The sequence below is a fragment of the Octodon degus genome, unplaced genomic scaffold (genome assembly GCF_000260255.1).
Source record: "Octodon degus isolate 3935 unplaced genomic scaffold, OctDeg1.0 scaffold00279, whole genome shotgun sequence".
Lineage (NCBI taxonomy): Eukaryota > Metazoa > Chordata > Mammalia > Rodentia > Octodontidae > Octodon > Octodon degus.
Genome location: NW_004524855.1, coordinates 1,620,172 through 1,639,886, shown reverse-complemented (window position 1 = coordinate 1,639,886; position 19,715 = coordinate 1,620,172). Strand labels below are relative to the sequence as shown.

Here is a 19,715-nt window from a genome sequence, read left to right as displayed (position 1 = left end):
CCACCTGTGTGGGACCAGGTGTTTACCCTCCACCTGTGTGGGACCAGGTGTTTACCCTCCACCTGTGTGGAACCAGGTGTTTACCGCATGTCAGCCTCACGCTCAGCCCCAGCGGCTCGTTTATGGTTAACCGCAGGCCAAGGAGGGGTGAATTGCTGTCTCTCAAATGAACCAGGCTCCCGGGGAGGGTCCCACTGCAGCCAGGAGCTGCCATGAGTCCCAGCCAGGGCTCCTCCGGCTCTTTGGGGATGGTCTGCCCTGGTGCCTCTGGCTCTGCCTGCACCCTGGGTCACCGATCGTCACTCTCCCTTCAGGCGACCATCTCACCCAGAGCTTGAAGCTGAGCCCTGGCCAGGTCCAGACGTTTCTGCTGTGGGGTGCAGGGGCCCTGGTCGTCTACTGGCTGCTGTCTCTGCTCCTTGGCCTGCTCTTGGCCTTGCTGGGCCGCATCCTGGGTGGCTTGAAGCTCATCGCTTTCCTGGCTGGCTTCGTGGCTCTGGTGAGGTCGGTGCCCGACCCTTCCACGCGGGCACTGCTGTTGCTGGCCCTGCTAACCCTCTATGCCCTGTTGAGCCGCCTCACGGGCTCCCGGGCCTCTGGTGCCCGGCTGGAGGCCAAGGTGCGCGGCCTGGAGCGCCAGGTGGAGGAGCTGCGCTGGAGGCAGAAACGTGCAGGCCGGGGGCCCCGCAGTGTGGAGGAAGAGTGACAAGGACATCTGCTGCACCCCCTTCGTCACACCAAAGAGCCGAGCTGCTTTTGGACCTCGGCCTTACCCGCAGCCCCTGCCCTTCCTGCCAGTACCTCCTGCTGCGGCTCCAGCCAAGGGAGAGGGCAGCCCTGGCGTCCCGCCTGTCTGTAAGGGCAGGTGTGCGGGCTTGGCTTTGGCTGCCGCCCTGACCTGCCTGCTCCCTCAGCTCCGCCTTCACGCTCCCCATCTAGCCCTGTGCCGGCATCACCATGCAGTTGCCTGACCGCTGGGGAAGAGCGCGGCGGCTCAGGCTCAGGGCCGAAGCGGGGCCTTGGGCCGTACAAGTGCCTTAATCCTAGCTGTAGCGCCCTAGTGCCCTCCTGCTGCCTTTGTCCTGGAGCCCTGTCCTTGCCTCTCGCGCCCCAGGCGGGGCCCCGCTTCCTGCCCCACGCCCGGGAGTGGCCCCTGAGGAAGAGCAGAAGAGCAGGCTGATGAGCCGTTCCTTGTCGGGGCCCTTTGGGGAAGTGGTCGCCTTTGCCTGGCCTGGCAACATTCTGACCGCTAAGGTCTGATGTGAAATCACAGCTGCAGTAATTGTATTTTTATCAGTGCTTGGTTGATTTTAAATAAAGTGCACGCTATTTTATTATCTTGTTCTGAATAAAGTGTATTTCCTCCGGGCCTGCTTTGCTCTGATGGCCCCTGGCCAGGACCCTGCCCTTCTGGGTCTGCACATGGAGGGACTGGGGCTGTCATCAGCCCCCTCAACCCCTTCCCCATATCCCCAACCCTGGCTCTGATCCGTTGATGCCAGTGGGAGGAGATGCGTGGGGTGGGCCGGGCGGAGTTTGGGCGGGCTGTGCCCCTAGTCCTCCGGCAGGGGGAGACCGCAGTCTGGCCTGGCCCCGCCTTGGGGGCGGCCCCTTCCCTCCTGCCCCACAGCCTTTCCGGAGCGGCGCTAGGACCCGGTGGCAAGGGCGTCCCTGATTCGGGTCTCGCGGCCGCCCTCGCGCTCCATTGTCTCGAACCTCGCGGGTCCTGGACAAGCCCAGCCGGACCACTCCACGCCGTTCCGAGCCCATCTGAGAGCCAGCCCCAGCAGCGGGAGATGCTGGGCGCGGCACCCTGAGCGCGTGGACCGATGGCGGCGCCCCGCGGCGCCCGGCTCTGCCTCCTCCTGGCCCTGGCGCTGGCCGCTGTGCGAGGTCAGAGGGGGACCTGGTCGGCGGGGAGGTCAAGGGACCCACGGGCCTGTGTGGGCCGCAGATCCAGACGCGCACGGCCAGGTCTGCGTGACCCCTCCGCTGCCCCCTTCTCCATCCTTGTCGCTTCCTCCACAATCCCCTCCCTCCGCTGGTCTGCGCTCTGTCCCCTTAGGGACCCTTTCGGAACCCCCTCCAGGGTCCCGCCACGATCCTCTCCAGGATCCTCTTCAGCCCTAGCCAGCCCACCTGCCCTGCTACTGGAGGCACTGGTGTCCCCTCCTTTCAGCTCCCAGGGTTGGCGCCTCGGGCCCCAGCAGCCTTTCCCGCCCCCCACTGCAAGGTACCACCAGCCCGTGCTGGGGGCCGAGGGACCGGCCAGCCCACCCTGTCCTGGGGCTTGATCCACGTATCCTTCTCTGCTTGGCGGGGATCAAGCCCACCATAGAGCTGCATGTGAAGGACACTCCACCTCCAGTGTGCCAAGCTCAGCTCCTTGCCATGGGGCTGGGCGCCTAGCTGGTGATACTTTGCCTCTCTGCAACTGTGAAGGAGGGAGCCATGGGGTCCCTTACCAGATACTGTGGGGACCTAAGGATGGTATGAGGTGGGGACTTTGGTGGGAGGGTGGGCCAAGCTGAGCAAGTGGGGATGGGGGCAGCTCTTCTGGGCCTCCTACCGACCCTTCACCACCCAGCAGGTAGGGAGCATCCTGGGAGCTCTGGGCATAGGGTGGGGCTGGGTGTTCCACCTCCTGAGCCACTGAGCCCCCTGCTTCGGCCTGTCCCCTGGGATGTGAGGGCTGTCTCCCTGGAAGTGGCTGTGACCCCAGCAGAGCCCCATGCCCGCGTCCTCTTCCACCCGTCCGCTCTGCCTGGAGGGCCTTCCCAGAGGAGAGGACACTGGCACACCCACTGGGCAGCAAGAGCTTCACTTCAGACAGTGCACATCCGCACACGGCATTGCCAGGTGCCCTGCCCATTGCTCCAGCAAGAACAATGAGGCTGGTCGGTCACAACTGGGCACAAAGGCCCTCCAGCTCCCTGCTGTCCTGGGCCCCTGTGGGAGATGGTTGAGCTGTTGGCCAGCGACTGCAGAGGGCTTCCTTGAGGAGCAGGGGCCAACCATGGTGACCACGAATGCGGGCAGAGGCAGGAGGTGGGGAGATTTGGCTCCGAGCCTCTGCCCCCCAGCTAGCTGCACTGCTTGCCTCTGCCCTGCCCACTTCCTGCCCTGGTTTATGGAAGTGGAACCCGATTCGAAGTTAATGTGACCCTTAGAGAGCTAGCAGGTGAACTGTTCACACTGCTACCCAGAAGTGGGTAGTGTTCCAAGGTGTTTGTCATTAAGGGCCACTATGTCTGGAGATTATGATACTTTAGTTTCAGGGGGGTTTTTGAGGCAGGGTGGCTTTGTACTCCCTCTATAGCCTTGCATTTAAAGTGATGCCCCACCGCAGCCTTCTCTGTACTTGGATTGCAGGTGTGCTGCACCTTGGCTAGCTATGACAGCACATCTTGACCAGCCATGTTTGTGTGCTGGCCATGAGCTGTCCCATGTCCCCAGCTGCTCCTGGGGACCACACCAGCCTCATAGGCCTCTTAGACACTGCCTCCTGATCCCATTCTGCAGGACTTGGGAGATGCAGCAGGTTGCCATGGCAACACTGGCTGAGGAAAGTGGCAGGGGAAGGGTTCTGTCCCTCAGAACCCACCTCTGCCCTTGATACCCACCTGGGCACCAGAGGTCAGTAGGTAGGGGCCAGGGGCCACGGGTCTCTACTGGAGGCGGGAGGCCAGGTCTGACATCCACCCTAGACTCGAATGCAAATCTGGTTGTTTCCTTGCTCTCCATGGGAGGCTTTTCAAGCCTCACCTCTCCACCTGTGAGAGGCTTCCTTGAGGTCGGTCTGTCCCTGTGCAAGGCAGCACCACCGTGCCCTGGGCGGAACCAGATTCAGCCCTGCCAGCTCTGGAGCAGTCACTGCATCCACACTTTTCCCCAGTGCACAGTGACCACAGCGTCTACCTGCCTGCGGCTCTGGAGCTCCTGGACGCCCCTGAGCACTTCCGTGCACAGCGGCTAGGCCACTACCCCCCAGCCAACTCCTCTCTGGGCTCCCGATCTGAGACCTTCTTGCTTCTGCAGCCCTGGCCCAGAGTACAGCCACTCTTCCGGGCCTCCTACCCGCCCTTCACCACCCAGCAGGTAGAGAGCATCCTGGGAACTCTGGGCGCAGGGTAGGGCTGGGTATTCCACCTCCTGAGCTGCTGCCTCCTTCAGGTCATACCTCCTCAGGCCACTGAGCCCCCACTTCGGCCTGTCCCCTGGGATGTGAGGGCTGTCTCTCTGGAAGTGGCTGTGACCCCAGCAGAGCCCCATGCCCGCGTCCTCTTCCACCTCAAAGGGCAGGACTGGCCACCAGGGCCTGGCAGCCTGCCCTGCGCCCGGCTGTACGCCACGCACCCTGTGGGCATTGCCCACCATGCCTGCCGTTTCCAGGTGAGTGGGCAGCGGGGGGGGCCTGGCCCACGTGCCAGTCCTAGGGAAGGGTCCTGTCTTTCAGGGTCCACTGTGTGAAGCTGGGCAGCCCGTGTCTCAGGACCCTGGTGAGCCAGGCTGGAGTGAGGGATAAGAGGACAGCAGGGGTGCAGGGAGAGCGGTGGTGCCGCAAGGGTAGTAACATAGTAGTGCTGTTTTTTTTTTTTTTTTTTTTTTTTTTTTTTTTTTGCGGAACCGGGGATTGAACTCAGGCCTTTGTGCTTGCCAGGGAAGCGTTTATTCCACTGAGCCATCTCCCCAGCCCCCTGGGTTTTTTTTTTTCTTTAACATAGTTTTTTATTCTCTGAGACAGAGTCACACTGTGTAGCCCAGACTGGCCTAAGCCAGCCTCCAGCCTCAGCCTCCCCAAGTACTGTCATATGTGGTTCTTAGCATTACTTGTGTGATTTCCTTTTGGTGTTGGGGACAGACCAGCCTCATGGGCCAGGCAAGTGTGCCGCTGAGCCACTCAGCCCAAAGGGCATGCCCTGTTCAGGCTATCGGGGTGTGTGGGTGGGGATGCTGCTCCACCTTAGGAGCCCAGGGAAGAGCCTGGGTCCCGAGCTAGGTCAGCCCGCAGGGGCATCCGAGGCTCAGCGAGTCCCCAGCTTGAGCGTTCTCTGGGACTGTCACAGGGTCTTTCCTGCTGGGCGCCACCAGCTCAGCCAACTGTGCTCACTCTGTCCCCACAGCCTGCCCTGGGCGCCTGTGTGGTGGAGCTGGAGCTGCCTGCGCCCTGGTTCTCACGGGGCACTCCCTCGCGGGCCACACTAGCCTACATGCTTGAACCCACCGCGGAGGGCCCTGGGGGCTGCGCACCTGGCGGGGATGAGGACCCTGGACAGCAAACTATCCTGGTGGGGAGTGTGGAGCTGCGCCCTGAGAACCCAGCACAGCACCAGGAGGTGCCCCTGGATGAGGCCGTGACCCTGCGGGTGCCTGATACACCTGTGCAGCCGGGCCAGCCGTTCACTGCCACCGTCCTGCTGCGACGCGACTTCACAGCCAGTGTGCTGACTCTACGGTGAGCACGGGTGGGCCTCGGCTCTCCCCAGAGCCCTCAGCACAGCCCTGGGCTCATGCAACACATGTCCATCAGGGCTTGCAGGCAGTGAGCTGTGTGCCCAGGGACCCTGTGGTGGTCACTCTAAACCCCCATCTCAAGGGCTATGGCATACAGCGACCAGAACCACTATGATGCTGCAGAGGGCATGTGCCCTTGTGTGCCCCTGCCTGCTGCCCACACTTATCCAGGCCCAGGCCCTTGGGCTGTGCTGCTTCTCCCTGTAGGGTGGTCCCAGGGTACCCCCGCCCACCCCGCTGACAAGGACAGTGGGCTGACCTGCCTCCCTGTGTGGCTTTCCCCATCCCCTGTACCTACCAGGCCCAGGTCTGTACCCAGGAGGCAGAGAGAAACAGGCTAGGCCCATGAGGCATCAGGGCACCCCCTGGGCAGGAGAGCAGGGACCTGAGGTCTCCCCATGAGTGAGGGGTGAGGTATTCAGTGCGGGTCAGTGGTGGCAGAGCAGATAGACATAAGGACATCCTGGCTGAGCAGGGCCCTGCGTGTGCCCGGGGACTTGAGGGACTGTGGAGCTGCCACAGCCTGAGTGAGGATGGGTAGAGAACCTTGAGTGGAGCCTGTGACTGGCAGGGACTCCGAGTGGCTGTGGGTGGAGGGCAAGGCGGTCTTGGAGGAGGGGAGGAGGAGGTCCAGACCAAGGTCTTGCTCCCATTCCCAGGATCAAGGTGAAGAAGGGGCTGCAGGTGACAGCTGCCCGCCTGGTGCAGCCTGCGCTCTGGACAGCCAAGCTGGACCGCATTCGGGGCTCCAAGCACCACAGCACCCTTATCACCTGTCACCTTGTGGGGCCCTCAGAGCCAGATCCCAGGTAGGCAAGTGGGGAGGGCACCAGGGTGCTGGTGGGCAGGAGAGGTGGCCAGGAGGGGCAGTGGGACAAGGATCACCCCAGGAGGGAGTGCCCTCCGGCCCATGCCAGGAGCAGGCACTGTGAAATAAAACAGTTCCTGCCATGTAGGTATTTGGCCAAGGGGGCTCTGAAGCTGGAGCTGGTGTCACACTCCTGTCCTCCCTGTAATCTGGGAGGCTGAGGCAGGAGAAGCTCCAAGTTGAAGCCTAGCTTGGCACTTTATAGTGAGACCCAGTGTCAAAATGAGAAAGGAGGTATGGATGCAGTTCAGTATGGAGGCCCTGGTTCCAGCCCCAGCACACACAGGGGTGGTGTGAAGGTCATTCAAAGGACTGAGTGGCCTGGGGCTTGGTGGGCATTCTTTTCTGAGAAAGTTGGCACCAGGCTTTGCCAGTGGCCTTGGACAGCAGCAGTCTGAGTGGGGCTCTTCGTGCCACACTGCCCCCTTTGCTGCGTGACCTCCGGCCAATGGCCGGCATCTGCACTGGTCTCTGGTAGTGGCTGGCAGGCCCTTAATGCTTCTTCCTGGCAGCAGCCTGCCCGAGCTGTCCGAGTTCCTGTGGGTGGACTTCCTGGTGGACAATGGCACCGGCACGGGTGTGGCTGTCACCCGGCCCGTCACCTGGCAGCTAGAGTACCCGGGCCAGGCCCCTGATGCTGAGAAAGACAAGATGGTATGGGAGATCCTGGTGTCGGAGCGGGACATCAGAGCACTCGTCCCGCTGGCCCAGGTAAGCGGCGTTTGCCCGCAGTGCAGAAGACTGGTGGGGCGGGGCTGACAGCTGCCTCCTGCCTGCAGGCAGAGGAGCTGGTGAACACAGCACCACTGACTGGACAGCCCAGACGCATCCCCGTGCGCCTGGTCACTGTGGATGCCGGGGGCACCCTGGCGGAGGTAACAGAGCACACCGGCTGTGAGTCAGCTGACACGCAGGTCCTGCAGGTGAGAATGTATACACCGTTTCCCTCCCCAGGAGCCCACAGGCCTCCCAGGTGGGAGACCTGGCCCCCAGCCCCACCGCTTGGGGCTCTGGACCCCAACTGTGGACCTATTTCTGTTAGGGATTGAAACAGGGCCTTCGCCCTGACAATATCCCCATGCCCTTGCCAGGCCGGGCTTGAGCTTGGCATTCTCCTGGCTCAGCCTCTCAGTGCGCTGGGATGACCGACAGGTGTGCCTCGCCATCCCTGGCTTGCAGACGTCTTTGTTACCACGTAGCTAGCTGTGTGATGGTGGGCAGGTCACGCTCCGTGAGCCTCAGCTTCCTTAAGTCTACCGCGGGAATACCTTTGGATTATGAGAACTGAAGGCACCTAGCCTGCACCCACCAGACGCGACCTTGGCGGCAGCTGCCGTCTGATGCGGCGCGTGTGTGATAATTATTAGCATCCTGTAAGCTTAATAAAACAGTGGCGGCTTCCTGCCCCAGTTCCCCTGTCGGAGCTGGCATTAAGTGTAAATCACAGCCGGCCCTGCCGGAAGGAAGGGCTGTCACACGCCAAAGCCATGTCCCTAGCGAGCCTGCAGGCTGACTAGGACACCAAGCAAAACGGATGCCCCGACAACAGCGGCTCGCCAGCCAGCCCAGGGAAGCACGGGGCGGAGCTCTAGTCGCTGCACCCTCTTGGGCCGGGGTCCGGACGCTCCAGCTCATCTTGCTCCGCCCCTCCTCCCTGCCGCTGCCCCCAGGTGTCCGAGGCCTGTGACGCCGTGTTCGTGGCTGGCGCCGAGAGCCGGGGCGCCAAAGGGGTGCGGGTGGACTTCTGGTGGCGCCGGCTCCGCGCTTCGCTGTGGCTGACTGTGTGGGCCCCGCTGTTGCCGCTGCGGATCGAGCTGAGCGACGCGAGCCTCGAGCAGGTCCGCGGCTGGAGGGTCCCGGGCCCCCCTGACAGGTGAGTGCAGTGGGCTGGGTGGCCACGCCTCGGTCTCCCTGTCCTCACTACCTCTCCTCTCCAGCCCGGACCTTCACCCTAGAGCCTCTGTGGGCCAGGGCCCTCGAGTCCACGCCCCTTTTCCTGGGCTGGGCCTCCGTTGGTGGGTAGCCACGCCCACCAGAAACTACGGTGAGGGGGCGGGCCCTCTGACGCCCCGCCCCCGCAGCACCCCGGAGCCGGAGCCAGCGGAGGAGGCCGAGCGGCGCACAAGGGGCTGCCGCCTGCTTTACCAGCGCGCCGGCGTGCGTGTCCTTGCACCCTTCGCTGCGCACACCCAGGATGGCGACCGCCTGGTGCACCTGCTGGGCCCTGACTGGCTGCTAGATGTGACCCACCTGGTGGCATCGCATGCCCGCGTGCAGGACCCACGCGTGGCCTCGCTGGAGAGTGGCCACGTGCTTGTGGGCCGGGAGCCAGGTGTCACAGCCATCGAGGTAATGAGGGATTGGAGGGTGGGCCACACCCCAGAGGTCAGTGGGGTCCCCTCCCCAATGTGCATGCATTGACAGGTGTGAAGGTGCAGGAGGGGCCTGGTGTGGTTTCGGGAGCAAAGGCAGTGCGGCTGGGTTGTCCCCAGGCAAGCTTCCTGGGGTGCAGAGCAGGGTGTGGAGGGCCAGGACCCAGGTGTAAGCTGGGCGTGGGGCAGTGACACCCCATCTCTTCATCCCCCCAGGTGCGGTCCCCACTGTCCGGTGTCATCCTCGGGGAGCAGGCGCTGGCCGTGACGGACGACAAAGTGTCCGTGCTGGAGCTGCGAGTGCAGCCTGTGATGGGCATCTCGCTGGCCCTGAACCGGGGCAATGCCCACCCTGGCGAGGTCACGGCCACCTGCTGGGCACAGTCAGCCCTTCCTGCCCCAAAGCAGGTGATGGCTATGGGCTGGGGCACGAGGTTCACCCCAGCGGTGGGACAGTGGGGCGGGAGGCAGGGGCCTGCTACCCGGCCCTCACCGGAGGGCTTCTGGAATGAGCAGCATCCCAGGGAGGGAGGGAGCGCCTCTCAGCGGGGGGATCAGGCGGCCAGCTGCACTGTGGCGGTGGGAGGCCTCCCACGGACTGAGCCCAGGCAGGTAGTAGACAGGTGATTGACACGCGCCCCCTCTCTCCCCGTGTCCTGTCCTCGCCTCTGTCTGTCCCTTCTCTGCTCCCCTCCATCCATGTGGCCTGTCTCTGTGGGAGTGGTCTCCTGTGCATGCGTGCGTGCTCTCGCGTGTCTGCCTGTGTCCGTGTCTCGCAGGAAGTGGCCCTTTCCCTCTGGCTGACCTTCTCCGACCACACCGTGGCTCCTGCCGAGCTCTATGACCGCCGTGATCTGGGGCTGTCCGTCTCGGCCGAGGAGCCCAGTGCTGTCCTGCCCACCACGGAGCAAGGTGCCCCGCTTGGCGTGGTGGTGAGTGGGGCGGGCAGCGAGGCTCTGCCGCTGCACGTGGCTCTGCACCCGCCGGAGCCCTGCCGCCGCGGCCGCCATCGCGTGCCCCTGGCCTCAGGCACCGCTTGGCTGGGGCTGCCGCCCACGCCCACGCTCGCACCCGCCCTCCCGTCAGGCCCAGCCCGGAGCCCACTGGTCACCAAGGCCAGCGTGGAGGGCGAGTGGCAAGCAGCAGGCGGCGTGGGTGTGAAGGGCAAGTTCGAGCGGGCAGAAGATGATAGAGAGGTGGAGGAGGAGGAGGAGGAGGAGGAAGAAGAGGAGATGGTGCCAGCCCCTCAGCGCGTCACAGACCTGGAGCTGGGCATGTACGCCCTGCTGGGCATCTTCTGCTTGGCCATCCTCATCTTCTTGGTCAATGGCGTGGTCTTCGTGCTGCGCTACCAACGCAAGGAGCCCCCCGAAAGTACGGCCAACCCTGCCTCTCCCCAGCCCCACAACTGGGTGTGGCTGGGCACCGACCAGGAGGAGCTGAGCCGCCAGCTGGACCGAGGGGTCCCCGAGCTGCCCAAGGGGGAGGGTGGTTGTCCCTGTGGAAGCGGGGCAGGAGGGGCACCCCAGACCCCTGTCCCCGCGGCACCGCTGCTGGGGGACACCCCAGGTCCCTCTAGCACCCTGGCCCGGAAGGACGTGGGCGGGCGGCGTAAGCGTGTGGAGTTTGTAACGTTTGCGCCAGTGCCCCCAGCGCAGCTGCCCGAGGAGCCCGCTGCTGTGCAGTCCATCCTAGTGGCAGGCGAGGAGGACATACGCTGGGTGTGCGAGGACATGGGGCTGAAGGACCCCGAGGAGCTCCGCAATTACATGGAGCGCATCCGGGGCAGCTCCTGACTCCGCCCCTGGGGGCCAGCAGCCAGCGTGGGGTGGGGTCCCCGGGAGCCTCCTGCCTGCCCCCCCATCCTCTGGTGCTTGCTGACCCACGTCCCTGCCCGGCCCCTGCCCCAGCCCTTCTGCAGAACTCGGTCTAGGAGAAGCTTCCTTGTGGGAGCTGATGTTTCCATGTTGAGTTCAGAATAAACTCAGAAGGTGCCACGTGGGGTGGCACTGCTGCTGCTGTGTCCCGGACTGGGGTGCTCGGGGCTGAGGGCAGCTGTGGGGGGTGGGGCTGGTCGGGGGGAGTGCTGCTGGGTCCTCTCGTAGCGCTGTGCGATCCAGACGAACAGTGCGGCGGTGACGGCCTGGATGCCAGCCAGCAGGAAGAAGTAGAGGTCCATGCGGCAGCTGTCGGTGTTCCCTGGGGCCAACGAGCTCATCAGATGGGGCTAGGGACTGGGACCCAAGGGTGTTGGGCGAGGGCGGCAGCAAGCTCTGATGCCCTCTTGTCTGAGGCCTGAGCCTAGCTAAAGTGACCACTTGGCCACAGTAGCCAGAGGCACATGCGTGGGCCACAGGGTAACGTGCATGCGTTTTGTCTGCTGAGACATGAGCCTGGGCAGGGCTGGCCACACTCAGGGCGAGGACCGCTGGGGCTCAGCCCAGTACATCCAGGTCCAGGGTGAGGCACAACACCACCCCCCGCTGTCTGGCCACTCTCAGGCTGTGCTCACCAGCATCCACAGGGCAGTGCATCCAACCCCCAGGCAGGGACAGCGCAGCCACCAGGCTGGAGCCCAGCAGGGAGCCCACGCCTGACAGGCAGAAGAAGATGCCGAGGATGGCACTCTGCATGGTGCGTGGCGCAGCCCCGTAGGCGAACTCTAGGCCTGTGGAGAGAGGTGGTCTCGATTCCCTTCCCCACCACCCCATGCCCTGCCCAGAGCTCCAGCCACCCTGTCACTGCTCCAGCTATTGGGCTCAGGGCTGACTCTGACCTGCCCTCCCACACGTCACCACCAAGTCCCTGTGATCTCACCTCAGTTCTCAGCACCCCCTGTACTTGGGCCATGCTCCTCCCAGTCACTTCCTGCCCAGCCTGGCCCCACCCTGCCACCACGTGCTGGAACATCCCTGGAAGTCACTGGCAGGGCTCTTCCCTGGCCAGATGCCTCCAGAGCTGGGGGAGGCACTGTTGTCCTCAAAACCCCAATGTCAGGTGAGGCCCACAGGACCCCTTCCTGTCCTCCAGCCCTGTCCCCTGGCTCGCCACAGTTCTCCCTGCGCTGTCCCAAGGTCCCTGCCTGCCTGCTGGGTTCTGCCCCTGCCCAGATCCTGACACAAAGTCCCTGCATGGCCCTGGCTGGGCTGGTTTGCAGCTGTGGCCCTGGCCATGACTGGTTTATCTTTGTGTCCAGCGCATAGCTCCAGCTCCCAGCTGGGGGGTGGACAGATACACTGTGTGTTAAGGGACACAATGGGCTCCCTCAGCCCAGTACTTGGACCCTGAGCTCAGCACTGATGGGGAAATGGGAGGTGACCTTCAGCCTCCAGCAGAAGGAGGGAATAGCAATCACAAAGACGTGGGGGTCACCGCCAGGGGTGTGGGGAAGGCGATGAGGAGCCCTCATCAGCCCGAGTCTGCAGCATCTGGCAAAGCCCAGTGCTCATCTGTCCCGTAAGTGACTGCCTCCCCATGCACTGGTGCAGGAGCCGCCAGGCAGACCAGGTACCTGGGATGCTGGCGAAAATCTCACTGATCCCGATGAGCAGGTACTGGGGGATCTGCCACCAGATGGACAGCGGTGCAGCCCAGTGGAGGGCTCTCCCGATCACCTGGGGCATGGTCTCATTACGGTGGACGTACTGCAAACGCTCCATCTCCAGGACACCTAGTGGGAGAGCAAGGGCAAGTACCTCCAGGCTCCCGAGCAGCTCAGCCCACAGTGCAGCCCAGCAAGCGGTGGGTGCTACTGAGCAATGAGTGACAGGCCAGGTTGAAGGGTTCTGGCCGGGAGTGTGGGGTCAGGCTCTGGGCCCTGGTGCCTCCCTTTTTGCCTTAGCTGCTAGGGAGCTCAGAAGTCAGTAGCAGCTCACTAGTGCAAATCTTCGATGGCAGTCTGTGAATGAAGTTCAGGGCATTATCAGCCCCAAATCACACATCTGGTCAGGAAGTAGTCAGGGTTGATTTGAGCCCAAGATGACTACTTCCCTCGCTATGTGACCTCTACAGCAGGACGCCATGCACAGGAGCACGTGGCGGAGGGAGGACTGGCCTGGCACTGCCGTATGCCCCGAGAAGTGGGCCCCTCCTGTAACCTGGCCCAGCCCTGTCCTTACAGGCTTCATCTTTTAGTCTATGCCCATGAGGTCAGGGCCTGGCCCACTTGGGTCTGAGGGGATTGCTGCCCCCGCTGTAAAGCCGGATGTAGAAACCTGAAGTCAGCCTCAGGACCAGAAAGCCTCTAAGCAAGAAGGGCTGAGTCTGCCAGGTTGGGAGAGCTTTGCTGGCTGGTCCTGCAGTCACACGTCACTCGCTTGTTTCTGCAGCACTGGGGAAGAGCCCTGGGCCTCACACACACTTGGCCGCTGCTCTGCTGCTGGCCTCACTGCAGCCCAGAGGCCTTCTCTACACAAATGGCTTTAAGTCCTTTGGGAAGGGGGGCAGGTGGGGACGCGTTTAGTTTCCCATCGCCCTACAGCCCTGCACCTTTGGGGGGTCCACCCAACAGGTGTGGCGGCCATGTGAGGCTCTTGTGCCTATCTCTCAGGATCTTCAAGGCTGGCACCCAGGGGTGAGGTGTGCTGGCTACACAGCTCGTGGCAGTCCCCACCCCACGCCAGGACTCAGCCCAGGGCGTACCTGCAACAACAACAGAGGTGAAGCCGAAGAACATGCCCAGGGCCATCTTCTGCAGGGCCGAGGGGAGCAGCCCACAGCGCAGCAGCAGGGGGTCCAGCAGGTGGTCCTTCAAGGGGACCAGGATGAGCACAGCCACCACGTTGGCCAGCAGGAGCCAGGCTTCAGGGATCTGCACAGAAGGAGCCAAGAGCTGGGGTGGTGAGGCTCTGAGTACTGACTCCAGCACATCCACAGGGGACCCAGACTAAGCTCCTTGGTGGTGTGACCAGGACATGGGTCCGATTGGATGACAATCAGTGCTTCTTGCCTTCTATTAGCTGAGAGTGGCTCAGCATGAATGCATTATGATTGATTAGTGATGTCTGCTACAGGCACAGAAATCAACGTCATGGCACATATGTCATATCTCTGCCAGCCTGGAAGGTATGGTTTTAGGAGACTCTGCAGTGCCAAGGAGCTGGGAGTCCCTGCAGAAGGCAGAGATTGGGGCATCCAGGCCCAGAGGCTGGGCAGGGCCCCGTGCGGGCTCTGTGAGGAGACAAATGGACACAAGGTGGCCCGGAGCCATGTGGTTCTATGGGCTGCCCAGGTGGTCAAGCATCTTGGCAGGATGCCTGGGTGCAGCACCACTGCCTACCTGCCCTTCAGGGTGCTCCCAAGCCCCACAGCCAGGCAGCTGGGGAGAGGCCAAGCGGCTTTGCTCACCGTGAAGTCGCTGCCCCAGGCCTTCAGAGCTGTGGATGTGTTGGTTGGGCTGTCAGGGAAGAGCCTGGGGATGTGGAGGCGCAGGCCCTGCAGCACGTAGGTGGACTGCATCTGCCAAGGGAGGAGCCATGCTGAGTGGGCCAGAGGAGAGGTGCTGCTCTGCAGCTGCTGGGCGCCAGGCGGTAGCGGTCCCCTCCCAGGCCACCCTGCCCCTTCCTCCTCAGGCTTTTGGGCTGATGTCTGAGAGCCTCACGCATGTCCAGGCCCAGGCCCAGAGCACTGCCAAGGCAGGAAGGCGCTGAGCAGGCCCAGAGCTTGGCCAAGACGGGAAGGCGCTGAGCAGGCCCAGAGCTTGGCCAAGACGGGAAGGCGCTCTCCTGACACAGAACGATGTGTCCCGCTGGGCACAATTGGCCACTGATGGGAAGTCTCTTGAACCCCTGAGGGCCAGCAGGGGCATCAACCAGGGGAGCCCCATCTCCTGGCCAGTGGGGTAGGTGTCAGCATCCGTCCATGTCCCTGTGCTGTCACAGGGCACACCCCACCCAGGAAGCAGAATGGGCCTGCATGCCCTCTCTGTGTGCTGGAGGCCTGAGCCACCTGCTGTCCACAAGAGGAAACTGAGGCCCAGGGAGGTGGAGCCTTCAAGAGGGAGCTGGGCCAGGCCCTCTGCGGGGCTTCCCCCCATGGGGGTAAAGCAGCTGCCCCTTGCTCCTGCCTTTGCACCTGGAAGTACACCATCCAGTAGGGCACCAGGGTCGCCATGACAGGCAGGATCTTCACCAGCACCTGGAAGTTGGCAACATCCTCCTGTGGGGAAGGGCCAGGCAGCAGGTAGGCACCTTGGGGTTCCCTGTGGGGCCACGAGGATAGCAGATGTCATCATCCCCAGCCTGGGGCTGCACTTCACTGGCACCATTGTCCCTAACATAGTGCTCCTCCCAAGGGCACCACTGGCCATGGCCACCATTGCCTTTCGGTCAGAAGGCAGGGCTGGCAGAGGATGTAGATGCTGGAAGGGCTCCTCTCCCTCCACTCCTCCCTTCCTCTGTGCTTCCTGTCACCAGCTCTTTCCTCTCCTGTGCCCTTGGGCTGCGCCACCCAACTTCGCTGGCCATGACCTGAAATTCTATGAACCGTGAGCCAGAATGAACCATCCTCCGTTAATCTGCAGGTGCTGGGTTCTGTGGCCCAGCCAGCAGGGAAGTCACCAAGATGGGTGAGAGCCCTTTGGGTCCTGGAGCAGTGAGACCCGAGACCTTGGGGAGCAGTCTTTGGGACTTGGGAGGTGGCCTCGCCTTGGGGTGTTTGGATTCCCTCACCTGGCAGCGCGTGGTCGCCACAGCCAGGGGCAGCAGCTGTGGAGGGCAAGCCTGAGCATGGCGGACACCTGGCTGCCCATGGGGGGCTTGGAGATGAAGGCTGGGGTGGTGAAGAGGAAGAGGAAGAAGGCCAGGAACACGCAGCCCAGGGGGAGACTGTAGCCCAGCAGGAAGTCGACGTTCTGCTGGACGAAGGCCACCACCAGCAGCGCAAACACGGCCCCCACGTTGATGCTCCAGTAGAACCAGTTGAAGAAGCGGCGGGTGGCGTCGCGGCCCAGACCCATTACCTGCCACAGCACAGCAAGAAGGTCCAGGGACACTGTGTCCATCCCCACCACCTCCCATAGAGACACTGCCCAGGGCCCGGCCGGGCTCATCCCTAACCCTGACCGCAGAGCAGACACTGGGCACACATATGGCCAGTGAAGGGGGAAGGAGAACCTTCTGCTGAGTCGCTCGTGGAAAGAACTGTGGGCACAGCTGCTGGCACGCGGCCATGGCACACGCTGCTTCTGTATTGTCACCAAGTACTGCACACAACGGGGTCCCTGAGCTCGTGTGCTTCACTTCTGGTTGATGCAGCCCCTTTGTTTTTCACTGAGCAGCCTGCGCCATCCATTACTGTTACCAGGAGAGGGGGCGATAAAATTCCGGGGGGTGTTCCCACATGAGGTATGCACACCACTTAGAGCACAGCGAGGACACGGCCAGGAGTGCTCTCCACAGCCCCAGGCTGCATGGCCGCCCCGTGCCTGCCCTCCGTTACAGCCAGGCCAGGGGAGGCCACATAACCAGGGCGGTGGAGGTGACCCTGCACTCGGCCCTGACAGCAACTCTGACCTAGTGACAAGAAACTATTTCTCAGACCACTCAGCAAGGGCAGAAGGGCTGTGAGCCAGGACGGGGGCGTGGATCCACACCTCTCAGCTCTGCTGGCCCTGGCCAGCTGCCCGGGGGTCCCCCCCTGACACCCCGCACCAAGTTCCAGATTGCGGCTCAGCAGGTCTGGGCAAGGCCTGGGTAAGTGCATTTCTAAGAAGCAGCAGGGACTGGGGCCACCTGCTGAGACAGACTAGCGCACAGGGACAAAGCAGCCACCCCGCAGCCCAGACCTGGGTGCTGGCCCTGGCTTCCCGTCGCTGCCTTCTAAGGAGCTGCAAGCTTCTCCTCTCGTGGGCTATACCCAGCTTTACTTTCTGTATGCCTGGCTCCCTGTCCAAGGGCAAGGTAACAGCCCATACAACATGCTTGAAATTGCCTTCTACTAGAGACCCCAAGGGCCCTTGGGATGGGGAAAGGTGGGCTGCACAGCTCTGGACTTCGAAGCAGAAAGTTGAGTGAGTCCCAACAGGAGCAGCCGCTGCCATTTATTAGTCGGATGTAAATGACGACAGCTGTGACTCTGAGCAACCGGCGCCAAGCACACAGGATATAAGCGAGTCCCCGAGCTCGCAGACGTGTTGCTGAGGGTGATGGGTGCCCTCTCTGAAATCAGCAATTTCGAGAAACTCTCGGCTCCTAGGCTGAGCCATGACCAGGTGGTGACAGTCCGTCCACCCCAGCTCCGACTCATTGTCCCCAGTTCTGCAGCAGCCTCCCGCCTCAGCTTCCCCGTGGGTGGGATGGCAGGTGTGCGCCAGCAGGCTCTACCCAAGCCCACCTTAGGAGATGGGCGATAGACAGGCATGGCTGTCCCTGGGGTTCCCTGGAGCCCACTCCTGCCACCAGGAGAATGGGGGCACTGATGGCTGAGGCATTGGGGGTCAGATCCAGGGCACATGTCCAGGGCAGCCAGGGGTAGGTGGGTAACAATTAGGAGAAGCTGGGGATTCTGGTTGGCAAACACTGAGATGGAGGGTGCTGCCCAGGCCCAGAGTCCCTCCCCTGGAAGAAACAGGTGGGACAAATGACCCCTGGGCACTGCGCCTGCACCTGGTCACGGGGGCTGGCTGGACGCAAGGGCTCGCTGGGAAGCGTCCCTTCCTCCCGTCCGCAGGACAGCAAAGAACGGTCCTACCGGCGCCCAGCCGCAGAGCCACAGCGTCACTTCTATCGATGCCTGATCTCGCCCGGGAACGCGGCCCGCTTACGGGCTGCTGTGACGCCATGCGCAGCATACAGCTGCCCAGGGTGGCTGTGTTATTAGGGAGGTGTTTGTTCGTTTAGTGAAAACTGAAGGAGTACCTGCCCCGCTCTGCCCAGTGTGGGGACGCTGACAGCAGACCACACCAGAGTAGCCTGGATGGATATCCTGCTGTCCCGTGCAGAGGAGAGCAGAGCTGGGATCTGGGCAGTTCTGCTTGGTGGCCTCGGGCACTGAAGGAAGGGGAAGGTGGCTGGCGCACCCCCAGTCTTGGTGATATGTTGGGGGGCTTTGTGGTGCAGCTCCCTGACCTGCCCTCAAGGCCACCCTGATTTGCTGACTAACTTCAGGGTCCTTATCTGTAAAATGGGCACAGGACCACCAAGGGTGCCGAACACCACAGACTCTGCACAGGCTCGGGAGGAGCCACCGTGTGCCAGGGTTTGGTGCGCGCGATCGCCCTGCACTCACCTGGTCAGCCCCGAAGGCAGCGAGGTTCCCGCGCACGGAGCTGGAGGCGAGCGCGACCAGCAGGAGCGCGCCATACAGCGGGGCCGCGCAGTACAGGCCGGGCGGGGGCGTGCGCGCGTGCGCGGGGCGCAGCGGGGCGGCGCGCAGGTCCCCGCACAGCGCCAGGCGGGCGTCGTCGGCGGCCGAGGCCAGCAGCAGCCCCAGGCCCGGCAGGTAGAGGCCGAGGCTGAGCACCAGCGCGCGGCGCCGGCCCAAGTACACGTCGGCTGCCCAGCCGCCCAGCGGCGCCAGCACGAAGGAGGCGCCGAGGAACAGCAGCGCGGCGAGCGAGGCCTGCGCGTCCGCCCAGCCTAGGCCGCCCAGGCGCAGCACGAGCGTGGCCGCCACGCCGAGGAACGCGGCGCGCTCCAGCGCCTGCACCGCCAGCACTGCCGCGCACGCCGCGCGCCGCCGCCACGCGCGCGCCCGGGCCACGAGCGGCTGCTGCTCCTCCGGCCGGGGCATCGCGGCTCAGCAGGCCCCCTGCCTCCCCTGGCCTTTCCTGGCCTCCCGGGCCTGTCGCAGCCCTCCTGTGTCCCCCTGTGCCCTCCTCTGCCCTCCCGTCTCCCTTCACCCCTGTGTTCCCCTTTTCCCTCTGCCCCCTGCCCCCCTCTCTTCTCTCTCCCCAGCCCTCTCCCCTCCCCGGTCCCCCAGGACTCTCCCACCTCCACTCCCGCCTGTTCGCCTCTCTGTGGCTCCCAGTGCCCTGTCTGAAGGCCTGTCCCTCTCCACAGGACATAGGCCTGTAGTCCCTGTCCCCTAGCCCTCTCTGTCCCTCTAGCTCAGCTTCTTTCCCTTTTCTTCTTAAGAAACTCAGGGCTTCCCTTCCACTGGCCGCTGAGTCACGTGGCTCTGGTTTAGCAGAAGTGAAAGCGCGGGTCACAGGCCCCTTCCTCTGTCCCTCCACCCCTCCAGAGCTGAGGAATGCTCTGTCTGTCTTTCGGTTTCACTTCTCTCCAGGATCCTATCCTGCTGCAGCATCCTATCTGCTGTCTTTATCCCCGGGCACTGTGGGATGGCGCCAGCCCACTTCTCGGACTTGTGCCTGAGGCCATGAGTGGGGGTGACGGCAGGGACTAAGCCACTGCCATTCGCGGGTGACTGGACGCCAGCTGTGCGATGCACATTGTGCAAATGCCATGAAGGAAGGAAATGGCCGCAGTCGGGACACAGCAGCACCATCCAGGACCCACGAGTGGGTCGAGATTGAGGGGTGTTGCGTCGGGCGGAATCCCAGCCACCCCAGTGAGGCACCTCAGCGCCCAGGACACTGCCCACCCAGAGCCTGGGCCTCGCTGTGCCCTCTCCACGTGGCTCTGCCGGCAGGCCCCCTGCGTGGCAGGGAGTTCTCTCTCCCCCACATGGCGTCCGGCTCTGGCTTGTCTCCATGGTAGAACAACCCCCCTCCCAGGGTAAAGTCGCAAGAGTGACCTCAGCAGGGTTGAAGGCCAGAGGCTGCCCAGGAATGTAACCTTTGACATCAGGCGAGAGGCCAGCCTGTGCTGCCTGGGAGAAGTGGTGGAAATGTGTGGCCGGAGTGACCATCAGAGGCAGGGCCAGCCCAGTGCTGTTCGTCCCTGGGGCCAGAGCCACGGTGCTTTGGATGAGCCAGCAGAGATGGGCAGAGAGGGGGCGTCTTCAGGGGCTGCTCTGCCTGAGCCAGCAGAGATGGGCAGAGAGGGGGCGTCTTCAGGGGC

The 19,715-nt window shown here is 63.3% G+C and overlaps 3 protein-coding genes across 4 annotated transcripts in view; 2 read left to right on the top strand and 1 right to left on the bottom strand.

Moving 5' to 3' along the window:
* The window catches only part of Tmem109 (transmembrane protein 109), a 7,302-nt gene extending 5,965 nt beyond the window's left edge, over positions 1-1,337 (top strand). Inside the window, exon 4 of the mRNA XM_023707043.1 lies at positions 315-1,337. Coding sequence (XP_023562811.1) covers positions 315-706 — 392 coding nt within the window. The 3' untranslated portion in view covers positions 707-1,337. The remainder of the gene's footprint in view (positions 1-314) is intronic.
* Positions 1,338-1,625: 288 nt separating this feature from the next.
* Positions 1,626-10,768, top strand: Tmem132a (transmembrane protein 132A). 2 transcript variants are annotated; one of them, XM_023707005.1, is made up of 11 exons: positions 1,626-1,893; positions 3,896-4,098; positions 4,174-4,392; positions 5,124-5,455; positions 6,174-6,323; positions 6,898-7,093; positions 7,162-7,305; positions 8,053-8,255; positions 8,464-8,731; positions 8,971-9,162; positions 9,534-10,768. In XM_023707005.1, the coding sequence occupies exons 1-11, from the start codon at positions 1,830-1,832 to the stop codon at positions 10,548-10,550; spliced, it is 2,988 nt and encodes a 995-aa protein (XP_023562773.1). In that variant the 5' UTR covers positions 1,626-1,829; the 3' UTR covers positions 10,551-10,768. The 2 variants fall into 2 exon arrangements, with proteins under 2 accessions (XP_023562773.1, XP_023562772.1); XM_023707004.1 differs by having other exon boundaries at positions 6,895-7,093.
* Positions 10,726-18,560, bottom strand: Slc15a3 (solute carrier family 15 member 3). Its single transcript, XM_004646765.2, has 8 exons — positions 17,980-18,560; positions 15,423-15,712; positions 14,827-14,953; positions 14,101-14,211; positions 13,396-13,564; positions 12,266-12,424; positions 11,267-11,422; positions 10,726-10,953 (listed from the first exon to the last, which is right to left on the bottom strand). The coding sequence occupies exons 1-8, from the start codon at positions 18,481-18,483 to the stop codon at positions 10,739-10,741; spliced, it is 1,731 nt and encodes a 576-aa protein (XP_004646822.1). The 5' UTR covers positions 18,484-18,560; the 3' UTR covers positions 10,726-10,738.
* Positions 18,561-19,715: the final 1,155 nt, after the last annotated feature.

What these genes read in the sequence shown, in the direction of transcription:
- Slc15a3 (XM_004646765.2), bottom strand. Translation starts at nt 18,483, where the DNA reads ATGCCCCGGCCGGAGGAGCAGCAGCCGCTCGTGGCCCGGGCGCGCGCG. An exon ending in ACTGGATGGTGTACTTCCAG is followed by an intron (nt 14,212 to 14,826) that starts GTGCAAAGGCAG and finishes CTCCCTTGGCAG; the next exon opens with ATGCAGTCCACCTACGTGCT. An exon ending in GATTTTCGCCAGCATCCCAG is followed by an intron (nt 11,423 to 12,265) that starts GTACCTGGTCTG and finishes CTCTCTCCACAG; the next exon opens with GCCTAGAGTTCGCCTACGGG.
- Tmem132a (XM_023707004.1), top strand. Translation starts at nt 1,830, where the DNA reads ATGGCGGCGCCCCGCGGCGCCCGGCTCTGCCTCCTCCTGGCCCTGGCG. An exon ending in CCCTCAGAGCCAGATCCCAG is followed by an intron (nt 6,324 to 6,894) that starts GTAGGCAAGTGG and finishes TCTTCCTGGCAG; the next exon opens with CAGCCTGCCCGAGCTGTCCG. An exon ending in CAGGTGTCACAGCCATCGAG is followed by an intron (nt 8,732 to 8,970) that starts GTAATGAGGGAT and finishes TCATCCCCCCAG; the next exon opens with GTGCGGTCCCCACTGTCCGG.